The sequence below is a fragment of the Muntiacus reevesi genome, chromosome 3 (assembly GCF_963930625.1).
Source record: "Muntiacus reevesi chromosome 3, mMunRee1.1, whole genome shotgun sequence".
NCBI classification, from domain to species: Eukaryota; Metazoa; Chordata; class Mammalia; order Artiodactyla; family Cervidae; genus Muntiacus; species Muntiacus reevesi.
The window spans coordinates 11,909,609-11,921,748 of record NC_089251.1 but is presented as its reverse complement, the minus strand read 5'-3'; the positions used below and the strand labels follow the sequence as shown (position 1 = coordinate 11,921,748).

At 57.8% G+C, this 12,140-nt stretch overlaps 1 protein-coding gene across 1 annotated transcript in view; it reads left to right on the top strand.

Annotated features, from left to right (window-relative positions):
* Window positions 1-12,140, top strand: part of CRB2 (crumbs cell polarity complex component 2) — a 46,754-nt gene that overhangs the window by 21,280 nt on the left and 13,334 nt on the right. The window contains exons 3-6 of the mRNA XM_065928740.1: window positions 2,306-2,351; window positions 2,788-2,847; window positions 4,163-4,285; window positions 11,003-11,326. Of these exons, the coding sequence (XP_065784812.1) occupies window positions 2,306-2,351; window positions 2,788-2,847; window positions 4,163-4,285; window positions 11,003-11,326 (553 nt within the window). The remainder of the gene's footprint in view (window positions 1-2,305; window positions 2,352-2,787; window positions 2,848-4,162; window positions 4,286-11,002; window positions 11,327-12,140) is intronic.

Here is a 12,140-nt window from a genome sequence, read left to right as displayed (position 1 = left end):
CACTTCAGTTGTGTCCGACTCTGTGCGACCCCATAGACGGTAGCCCACCAGGCTCCCCCGTCCTGGGATTCTCCAGGCAAGAACACTGCAGTGGGTTGCCATTTTCTTCTCCAATGCATGAAAGTGAAATCGTTCAGTCGTGTTAGGCTCTTAGCAACCCCATGGACTGCAGCCTACCAGGCTCCTCTGTCCATGGGATTTCTCCAGGCAAGAATGCTGGAGTGGGTTGCCATTTTCTTCTCCAGGGGATCTTCATGACCCAGGGATTGAACCCAGGTCTCCTGCATTGCAGGCAGATTCTTTATTGACTGAGCTATAAGGGCAGCCCTCTGACCAGGGAGCAGGCAGCAAATAACTCTTAAGCTGAGTGGAGGGCAAGTAGTCAGCCTACAGTCAGAGGTAAGGGAGGGGAAAGGGTGGATGACAGGTTGGCCCCAGTTCGAATCCCTCCTATACTGATTAGCCGTGGGACCCTGAGAGGCCAGTCTCACCTCTCCGAGTCTCAGTTGCCTCATCCGTAAAGTGGAGTCAGTGCTGACCTTGCAGTGTCCTTGAGGGGATAAAATCAGGTCATGTTGGCTTCCTTCTCCTTTGCTCAGTCCCTCCCCCAGGTTGGGAGGATGGGGGAAGTGGACTCTCCCGAGGGACCATCCTCTCAGAGGGGCTGGCCTGCTCCTACCGGCTCTTCTCCACATCCAGGCCGGGGATTGCGTCACGACGGTCGGCCGCGGTAACCTCGGTAACCTCGGTCCTGGCTACCGCCGCCGCCCACTCCCAGGCCCTTTCTTCCTGCTCACTCGGGCTCCCTCTGCCGATGCGTTTAGTTCTCGCATCCCTTCCTCAGCGTCCTCATCGCCTTGGTCACTCCCCATTCTGACCACAAGGTGGCGCCTGGCGGCCACAGGACCCGGGCGAGGGGCAAGGGCGGGGTTGGAATTGTTCAGTCGCTAAGTCCTGTCTCTGCGACCCCAGGGAATGCAGAACGCCAGGCTTCCCAGTCTTTCAGTATCTCCCAGAGTTTGCTCAAACTCATGTCCATTGAGTCGGTGATACCATCTAACAATCTCATCCTCTGTCACCCCCTTCTCATCCTGCCCTCAATCTTTCCCAGCATCAGGGTCTTTTCCAGTGAGTTGGCTCTTTCCATCAGGTGGACAAAATATTGGAGTTTCAGTTTCAGCATCAGTCCTACCAATGAATATTCAGGGTTGATTTCCTTTAGGATGGACTAGTTTGATCTCCTTGCAGTCCAAGGGACTCTCAAGAGTCTTCTCCAACACCACAGTTCAAAAGCACCAATTCATCAGTGCTCACTCAGCTTTCTTTAAATTCCAACTCTCACATTCGTACATGACTATTGGAAAAATCATCCCTTTGACTAGATGGACCTTTGTCAGCAACGTAATGTCTCTGGTTTTTAATATGCTGTCTAGGTTGGTCATAGCTTTTCTTCCAAGGAGCAAGCGTCTTTTAATTTTATGGCTGCAGTCACTGTCTCCAGTGATTTTGGAGCCCAAGAAAATAAAATCTGCCACTGTTTCTACTTTTTCCCTATCTATTAGAGATAAAGTGATGGGACCTGACACCATGATCTTAGTTTTTTGAATGTTGAATTTTAAGCCAGCCTTTTCACTCTCTTCTTTCACCCTCATCAACAGGCTCTTTAGTTTCTCTTTGCTTTCTGCCATTAGAATGGTATCATCTGCATTATCTGAGGTTGTTGATATTTGTGCCGGCAATCTTGATTCATCCAGCCTGGCATTTCCCATGCTGTACTCTGCATGTAAGTTAAATAAGCAGGGTGACAACATACAGCCTTGACGTACTCCTTTCCCCATTTGGAACCAGTCTGTTGTTCCATGTCCAGTTCTAACTGTTGCCTCTTGACCTGCATACAGGTTTCTCAGGAGGCAGGTAGGGTGGTCTGGTACTCCCCTCTCTTTAAGAATCCACACCCAGTCACAGGCTTTAGTCAATGAAGCAGAAGTAGGGCTGAGAATGGGAGCTCAGAAGGGCGCCCTCTGACCGCGGAGCTCACTGTGGAAACGTGGGTGTTTGTGTCTGTATGTCAGAGACCCAGGGCTGTGGGAGCCCTGGGGTCCTCCTGTTCTCTGCTTGGGGCTGCCTGGATCTCTGAGAAGCAGAATAAAGAGTACCTGCTTCAGCTCATTATCACCCCCACTTTATAGGTGACGAAACAGGCCCAGAAAAGGCATTCACGTGCTGGGGTCACTCTCTAGTCAGTAGTAGAGCTGGGCTCAAACCTGGATCTGTTCAGCTGACGAGACTGTACTTTTCCCAACAGAATGGGAAGGACTTCCATGTGGAGCAGGGCGAGATTCCTGGTGCACGTGAGAGGCAGAGAATTAAAGGTGGCTTTGGTGGGGAGCTCCAGAAACCAGGGTTTCCCTGGTGGCTCAGTGGTAAAGAATCTGCCTGCAATGCAGGAGACCCAGGTTCCATCCCTGGGTCGGGAAGATCCCCTGGAGGAGGAAACGGCAACCCACTCCAGTACTCTTGCCTGGAAAATCCCATGGACAGGGAAGCCTGGCAGGCTACAATGCATGGAGTCACAAAGAGTCAGGACTGAGCAACTAACACTTCACTTGTAAAAACTGAGGAGCAACTCCCACCCCATAAGGACCAAGACCGAGGGTGGAGATGGGGCAGGGATTGGACAAGGACCCACCAGGCCTTCGGTTCCCTCTCTGAGCACTTCCTGGCGCTGAAGGACAGCGAAGCCACCGCTGCCCATGACCTGTGTGACACCCGCCGCTCCTTTCCCAGAACCGCTACGGACCATTGCCCATCCCTCCCACGCAGCCTGGAGCTCCATCAATTACTCAGGTCTGTCTCTCCAGACTGTGCCCTCGGGGTGTCAGGGACACAGACAGAGCCCAGCAGAGGGCCTGGGTGGCCCGAGCCATGGTCACTGAATTGGGGCATGTGGGGATGAGTTGGCAGGGGCCAGCTGCTTATTTCAGGAAGTCCTTTCAGTGAGGGATTCTCCTTTCACTGCAGCTGAGGGCAGTGGAAGAATGGGCTGCGTTTTGATGTTGTAGTGCCTTTGAGATGACCTAGATTCCTGGGTCCAGGTCCTCGCAAGAACTCCTCCTCTCCATGCAAATAAATGCTATTCCCCTCTCCGGCTTGGAGCAAGCAAACCTCAAGTGCAGCAGGAGACTGTAAGGTTAGACAACAAGAAGGACTTCCCAGCAGCAGAGCAGGGAAAGTTTGCTGCTTAGAGCTGCCTTAATGGACTGCCTTGGACTGTAGGGAGGCTTCTGGGGTCGTAAACAGCAAAGGCGAAGATTTGGCAAAGGGGAGAAATAGAAGAGACTGTTTGTCCGGTGAGAGGGTGGTGAGAATGGGGGTCTTGGCCTGGGGGCTGAGGTGAGAGGGGCTGTGTGTGGCAGTGGGGGAGTGCAGACGAGGGGTGGGGGGACCAGGGGACTCTGAGAAGGACGAGCTGCCAGGAGTTGGTGGTGGACTGAATGTGCGGAGGGGGCTTCAGTGGCAGGGGGGAGGGGGGTGGGGAGGGGGTGGGCGCCTTCGTGGGTGGAAGGGAGCCCTGGGAGGGAGCCGGATTCGAGGACCAGGCTGAGTGGTAGGGGGCTGTGGCTTCCAGCAGAGAGGAGGTCTGGGAGGGGAGCTTGGCCAGGCTGGGGAGGGAGCTGAGAGATGATGGGGAGGGGGCTGAGAGATGATGGGGAGGGAGCTGAGAGATGATGGGGAGGGGGGCAGGGTGGGATCGCTGGGAGGATTTGGGAGTAGCTGGATCCTCTGGTGAGAACAGCCCCCAGAACAGAAATGTCTCTGGGAGGCTGAGGTAGCAGGACCTGAGGGGTGGGAGGACAAGGCAGTGGGGGTGGGGGGGGCGCGGTTCAGGAGGGAGAGAGGGGTGGGCCCTGAGATGAGGTCAGACCCCCGGGGGCCCCTGAGGCCTCATCTGGAGCCTGGAGCCCGGGGCTGGGGGAGAGGGGTGGCTCAGACCCCTCCTGGAGAACGCGGTTCAAGGTGGAGCCGCCGGGGAGGGCGGGGGTGGGGCGGTGGGGGAGGAGGCGGAGGGGCGGGCGGGAGGGGCCGGGCCTCTGTCCACGGCATTAGTGCTGGTTGGAGGGAGAGGGGGGTGTGGAGGCAGCCCGGCCGCCTGTTCCCACAGCCGCCGAGCAGAGCGCTGCCATGGCGCTGGCCCGGCCGGGGACCCCGGACCCCCGGCCCTCGGCCCCGCTCCTGCTGCTTCTGCTGCTGCTGCCCGCGGCCCCAGTCCCCGCCCTGCCGGCTGGTGAGTTGGGGGTCCCAGGCCTGGGGACCCTGCGGCTAGGTCTGCCCACAAAGCAGACACCTCGGGCCATGGGGCTGTCCATGTGGGTGCCGGGCCGACGGTGGGGCGCTGGAGCTTGTGACTTTCTGGGGGGATCTTGGCCAGCTGTGGCCCCTGTGGTCTGGGTAACGGGTGGGCTGTTGTACCCTGTAAGGCGGGGGGTGGGGGGAGTTGGGCTGGGGTGTTCTGCCTGTGAGGCTCGAGTCTAGGGGGTCTGATGTGAGCTGTGTGCAGGTGTGGACTGTGGGTTGTGGGTGCCTTTACGTTGTGAGGTGGGACAGCTGTCCCGCACGAGCCGGGAGTTGTGTCTGAGGCTCCGTGGGTATGACGGGCTGTACCCCAGTGTGAGTTGTGGGGCACAAGTTATCGCGTGGGATGAACTGTCTCTGCTCTCGACACAGGGACATGGGGTGGGGGCCGCAGACCCCAGCCCAGTGGATCGCAGTGGCGGAGAGGGAAAGAGACCCAGGGTTTCTGCCTGCCTCGCTTTCATGGGGTGGGGGGTAGCGGGCTGTGTGTGTGTGAGGGACAGGGGTGCGGATGCTCTGGGGTCCCTGGGGGGTGGCTGGGTACTGTCGTCCCCCACACTCCTGGCATTCCCAGATCGAGCTGAAAGGGCTTTGTGAAGTCAGACTCTGCTCACCAAGAGGTTTTCGCTTTTGTCCAAGTGGATTCACGTGTGCGCGGGCTGGAACTCTTCCTGGGGGGTCTGGGCACGCTTTGTCTTGGTCACTATAGCTACGGGGCCAGGCCTGGGAAGCCTTGCGCAGGAGGGGGGCCTGGCCTCTGCAGCCGCTGGGGGACCCCCACCTCCTCAGCGTCCCAGGGTGTGAGGCCAGCGCTCCCCCGCCAGGCCCCTACCTGTGGCCTTCTTCAGCCTCTAACAGGGCCCGGCTCACAAAACCTTTGTCCCCGCTCCCCTCTGCTGGGCCCTTGGGGAGGATGAGGCCCCTGTGTGGGGGGAAGGAAACTGAGGCGAAGGGAGGGATTGGGGCTTACAAGCTGGGCCCCGAGGCAAATTGAAGAGGAGCCGGGGGCCAGCTCTCTGATCTCTGCATGAGCGGCATGGAGTCCTGGTCTGGGGATCTAGTGTCTGTCCCCAACCCGACAGTGCACACATATAGATCATACACATGCACACACACACGTGCACACACAAGCCACACATGTGCATGCACATGCACACCCCCCCCCCCCAGCAGCATGGTCAGGTGGCATGCACCAGGGCACACGCCACCATGCGAACAGGTGTCCACAGGCACATGTGGACCCAGCACACATGCACTTGTGCACACACCCACCTGTACGTGACACGCAGGGGTGTGCATTCACACGCTAATGTACCTTCACATCAACCTTGTGGCGGAGTGAACACCGAGGAGACGGCTGCTGCAGAAGGGAACGGATGCTGATACACCCACTCACCCCCACCTAGCCCTGCTGGGATCCCCAGGGCCGGCCTTTCCCCCTGTGATTTCAGCACAGGGAGCCCTCTCCCCGAGGATCCCCAGAAAGCTTGGGTGGGGGTGCTATGGGCATGAATATTTCTGGAGACCAGGTCCCCAGGGCCTGACTGCTAGGAGGGCAGGGGCGGGAGATGATGTCACTTGAAAAGTAATTTCCATTCCTGAGGGGATGGGGTTCTGGATGCCCTGGGCCCCTGGCTCTGTCGCCCACCCCTGCCAGGCCCTGAGCGGGGCCCCTCCGTCTGGGCCCACTTGGCCACAAAAGCCTGGCTGGTTGCTAGGAGAGCGCCAGGCATCTTGGAGCACAGTGGGGCACATCGGGCTCTCACATCCCTCCCTCCCTGCCGCCTGCACACCCAAGGAGCCTGGCTGACAAAGGGGTGGCGAGACCAGCCCTGAACCCAGCTCCTCCTCCAGCCCGAGCTGGGTGGAGACCTGGAAGACAGAGGCAGGGAGAAGGAGCCACACACTAGCGCCCTAACGGGAGGATTTGTTGGATAGTCACTGTTCGCCCCGCGTAAAGATAATGAATGAATAATACACCAGCCTTTACGTGGCAGAAACTGGACTTTTGTTGTTGTTCAGTTGCTAAGTCATGTCCAACTCTCTGTTGCCCCCTGGACTGCTGCACGCCAGGCTCCTCTGTCCTTCTCCCCGAGTTTGCTCAAATTCATGTCCACTGAGTCAGTTATGCCATCCAACCATCTCATCCTCTGCTGCCCCCTTCTCTTCCTGCCTTCAATCTTTCCCAGTATCAGGGTCTTTTCCAGTGAGTCAGCTCTTCGAGTCAGGTGGCCAAAGTATTGGAACTTGCTTCAGCATCAGTCCTTGCAGTGAATAGTCAGTTGATTTCCTTTAGGATGAACTGGTTTGATCTCCTTGCAGTCCAAGGCTACTGGACTAGCATTATGGAATTTAATTCTCACAACAGCCCTGTGAGGTTAACTCTGATACTCCCAGTTTACATAGGAGGAAAGCAAGGCCCTGAGAGGGTCAGTAACTTGCCCAGGGTCACACCTGGTGTGTGGCGGGGCCAGGATTTCACAGCCGCCTATGGGACTAGTCTATGTACAGTCACCTCTCTTCTCTGTGCTTCTGTCTAAAGGCAGCAAACCAGCTCACACTGAGAGCTGCTACAAGAATTCAGCAAGAAAATGCAGTGGTTCTCTAACTTAGGTTTGGCGTGAAACCCCGTTTCAAAGGCCATTTTAGACAGAAGCCAGAGGCTACTAACAGTTAAAAGTGGCCTGTTGGGGTGGCAGGCCTGGAAATCCATCTGCTTGGCCTCACCCTCCTTCCAGAAAGTGCCTTCCTTCATGGCCCCAGCCCTCTGAGATCATGGTTTGGAAACACTGGGATTTGCCAATGTGGACAAAGGATAGGCAGTGGACGGCTATTGTTGGGATTATCAAAATGCTGCCTTTTAACCTCAGGAGATAAGCCTTCTTGTAAAAGACCATCCCAAACTCCCCTCCCTTGTTAGAGTCATTTAGCCCTTTCCCCATGGACCTGTCTCAGTTGTGCCGCACTGTTTTCAGCCCTGCCCTTGGGGCCTCATGCTACTAGATGGATAGTTTTTTCCCTAGAAGCATATCGTAAGGGATCTTGGGTGGCTTCTGAGATATATTCTTTTTTGCCTTGTCAAGGTGAGAAGCTTCACAAAACCCACTTTCAACAAACACTTATCAGTTGTTGGCAGGTCTCACTAGGCCTGTTACAAGTGCACATAATGTAGGAGTTACTAGGCATGGAGCAAGGCCTGGAGCACCCTGGGACTGCTAGCAGCTGGGTTCAGGATGGACAGGAAGAGTGCCCGCTCCGCCCAGGCTGATATTGGAAACTGCACTCTTAGGCAAACCTTCTGAGTCTCGAGTCTCTTTACGTGTCTGGGGGAGGCTGGGCTAGAATGCTCTAAAGTGACAATACGTGGGTGGCAATTTAGAGTTTGCAGGATGGGAGTTTCAGAAGCATTGGGAGAGGTGGACTTCTCACAAGCCTGGAAATGATCTGCTGCTTAGTTTATGGAGGGATGGTCCTGGGCAAGTTAAACAGAAGTTTTCTTAATGACCCCATCCTGTCCAGTTTGAATCAAACTCAATAATGTGGTAACAGATGTAAGACATGTAGCCCAGCTACACGCGCTCACGAACGGTTCCTGTTACTATAATCCTGTCCTTTGCACGAAGAAAATTCCTTCCCGGGAGGTGGGTCCTGGGCCTTCCAGGGCAGGGCGGCAGGTCTGAGGGGAGGGGCGAGTGTCCGTTAATCCAGCCCTGGCCAGGTCGTCCCAGGCAGCCTGAGAGGTCAGCAGGGATTTGTAAAGATAAGCACAGGCCCCTCGTCACCCTGGCAACAGGCCACGCCCCTCCAGCCAGACCGGGAAGGCCCCTCCTCTGACCCGCCATCCTCACCTCTCCTCCTCTCAGCCCCGGGCGAGTCTGGCCTCCTGGGTGAGCCTGGCCTCCTGGGTTGGCTCCCTGGAGGCAGAGAGCCCAAGGTCAGTGCTTGTTCCCAAGCCTCAGCGTGCAAAGAACTCCCCAAGGAGCATGTTGCAGTGAAGATTCTTGGGCCCCAGAACCCAACAGTTCTGCATCTCTGGATCTGGAGTGGGGCCCTAGCATCTGTATTCTTAGATACAGCCCCTGGGGTGATGCTGGAACCCCCCAGGGTGGAGGCTCTGGAGCAGTGAGACCTGGGTTTGGATTCCAGGCCCTCTTGGGAAACTGTGAAGTCACTTATCTCTGAGCGTCACTTTCCTCAACTGTGAAATAGGAATGATAGCACTGTCTACCCCCTAAGGTAAATGTGAAAACAGAGATTACACAAGAGAGATGGCTGTCCCTCTGGTGCAGATTGCCGCACCACCGCATGCCTCCTGGGACAGAGGGCTGCCTCCCTCTCTGCCTTCAGGAAAATTTTCTCAGTGGGGCCGGGCTCTGTCTTCTGGGGCCACCTGCTCCTTCGGTGACAAAGCACCTTCCCTGTCCCCCCAGGCGCTGTCTCTCCAATCTGCTCTGAAATAGAGGGTTCTGAATCAGGGGGCAAAGCTCCAGACTGGGGTGGGATCCCTTAGGATGGTCATGCTTTCCTGGTGGCTCAGTGGTAAAGAATCTGCCCGCCAATGTGGGGGATTCGATCCCTGGGGTTCGATCCCTGAGTTGGGAAGATCCCCTGGAGGAGGAAATGGCTACCTACTCCATTATTCTTGCCTGGGAAATCCCATGGAGAGAGGAGCCTGGCGGGATACAGTCCACGGGGTTGCAAGAGTCGGGCAGGACTGAGCGACTAAACAACAAATACCCTTGGGTTACACACATGAGGGGTGACACCTTGTCAGGGTCAAATGAGGGGCCTGTTGGCACAGGACCCAAGAGCCAGGGTTCTTCACAGTGGGAGCTGTGGTTACTGTGCTGATCCTCCTGAGGGTGCTGGGTCCAGGGACCCAGGTCAAAATGGCCCGAGTTCTCACTGAAGGCTCACTGGTGCCCAGCAGGGCTGCACTCACGTCCCCTCAGTGGCGCCTCACAACACCCACGAGGTGGGCACTGCTCAGACCCCACTGTTCACGCAAGCTGGCCTGATGCCCATCACAGCATCCTCCCCCCTCCTTCAGACTATTTAGCCCTGGGGGACTAGGCTCTGTACTGACCAGCCGTCATGACTCAGGGTGGGAAAAAGAAAGACAAGCTGCCCATAAGCCCCTCCCAGAGGCCCAGAAGCCCCTGTCCTCACGCACAGACCAGGCTTGGGGGAGTGGGGCTGTGGGCAGAGAGGGCCTGTGACCCTCAGCGCCCCAGTCTCCTTGGCCGGACAGTGTTTCAGACCCTCTGTCCCCCTTGCCACACGCCCGGCCCTGGGTGGGTGCCTGCCCCAACCCCCTCTTAGTGAGAAGCCCCGGGAGTGAGCCCGGGCTGAGTTGTACCACGTGCTTTGGGAGCCGGGGGTGGGGCTGACAGCAGGTCTCTCCCTGGGTCATTGGCTGGTACCTCTGTCTCCCAGCCGGTAGACCGCCCTGCCTGCTGGAATGTGGATGACGCCTGAGAGGCTGTCGAGCCTTATCTGGGGGTCTTCGCTGGGGAGGGGAGGAGAGACACAGGGCCCGAAGCTGTGCTGGGGCCTGGTTAGTGTCTGGATGACAACCTGGGTGGGGGTGGGGCACCTTGGAGCGGGGGGCGGGGGGACGGGGGTGTGCCTCCTTCTCGGGGGCCGCTCCCCTCCCCCCATCACCTACGGAGTTCTTTGCACGTGTGGGCACTTGACTGCCATCCCAAGGCTTTCAATCTGCCCTCATCCTACCAGGCACATATCATTATCATCCCTCAGTAGGAGAAACGACTTGCCCCAGGTCTCACAGCTTGTTTTGAACTGGGGTTTGAACCCAGGGCTCTCTGCCTTCACAGCTTCTAAGTTCTTATACCAGCTGGACGCTGACGGCTCTTGGCAAAGGAGGGCGGGAGGGAGGCGGGCTGCAGATCAGGAGGTGACCCTCTAACAGAGGGAGCTCTGCCTCGCGGAGATGTCCAGTGGCTGGAGCCAGGAGTTTGGTCAGCACGTCTCACTACCTGCCCTGTACCCTATGGCCACGGCCAGCCCGGCTGCTCACATTTACTGATGGCGGATCCGGTGAGAAGTTCTGGGAGGGGAAGTGGGGTGGAGCGGGGAGAGGGGCCTTTGAAGTCCTCATTACCAGACCCCCAGCAGGAGTGGCGGAGTGGGCAGTGGGAGGCCAGGGACCCCCGCCCAGGTGTGGCCGGAGCACCTGGACGGACCTTGAAGGCTGAGCCAGGACTGAAGCCAGAGACCTCACTTTCACACTTGAGTCTCCTGTAAAGCGGGCCTGCCAGGGCCTGCCTACTTGAGCCTGGACCCGCTCTCCTGTCAAGTGGGCCTGCCAGGGCCTGCCTGCTAGGGGTGCTGCGGGGATGTGCAGGACTGGAGCACGAAGCTCACAGGGTCAGGGGGCGTCTGCTCGCTAATCCTGCCTGGGGAGTCAGGCAGCCTGGGCCCTCCTTTATGGAGGAGGTGCTCCCCAAACCACTCCCAGACCTGGGTGCCTGTTGGGACCTTGTCTGTAGACCCCCTGGCCCTCTCCTGAGTCCCGACGACCTCAGCTGCTCACCAACTCTGGGATCTGAGGATGGGCCTGGGTGTGGGGAGGGGGTGTCCCAGTAGCCCCTGCCCACCCTGCCCAGCCAGTCTCCTCTCTCTGCAGGGACGGTGCCTTCGGAGACCCTGGGCGCCTGCGCCTCAGACCCATGCGCTCCAGGGACCGAGTGCCAGGCTACAGAGAATGCCAGCTACACCTGCGTGCCCCCAGAGCCCCAGGGCTGTGCCAGTCAGCCATGCCACCACGGGGCTCTGTGTGTGCCCCAGGGCCCGGGGCCCGATGACTTCCGCTGCTACTGTGTGCCTGGATTCCAGGGTCCACACTGTGAGCTGGACATCGACGAGTGCGCATCCCGGCCCTGCCGCCACGGGGCCACTTGCCACAACCTGGCTGATCGCTACGAGTGCCACTGCCCCCTCGGCTATGAAGGTAATGGCCCCAGCTGTCCCCGGAGGCATGTGTAATGTCGGCCCCGTTAGCGACTCAGAGTGGTCAGATCGTGAATTTGGCTTTGGCCTTAGCCTAGAGACCCCCTCTAGGCACCCTGGCAGTTCTGGGGTGTACCCACTCTTGGTCTTGCTGCGGAACTGATGCTTCTCAGGCTACCCTGGCAGCTCTGGATGAGAATGTGGGTGAGAGTTAGCATGGTGCCTGGCACAGAACAGGCACCGGACAAATGTTATTTCAGTCCCTTGTGGGGTTTGGGTGATGCTGGGGGCGGGGACACCCTCAGGCATCTCTGGGACTAGAGTGCAGATAGGCCTGGTTTGGCTTTAGTGAGGACATGTCTAGACAGTATTTCCAATATTGATTCACTCCAGACCTGTCATTTGGTGGCTCATCTGATGCTCGAGAGCATGAACACCCCTGGTATGGTTCAGGTTGTCATGCAGACCCCCCATGCCTGCCTGTGAATAGAGCCCCCCCCAGCTCCTGCAGAGACATTGGTGGTCTTGCTCAAACTGTAATGTAGATGTACCCCCAGGGATCTCTGCTGTCTTGAGGGGTACAGTTCCCTCCTCCAGAGTATGTCCCTGTCCCAGTCCCATCCAGGCTCTAAGTTGAGAGCAACCTGGAGCAACTGCCTGCAAGTCAGGAAGGAGGGCGCAGCTGGGACAGGTCTGGGAGTGAGGCTGGGTTTAGGGCAGCCGGGAACCTGCAGTGTGGACACTCTGGGTTCCTGAATTCAGATGACTCCCTCTGACTGCAGAGGGCAGCTTGAGGTCACTCAGAGCTAGGCATA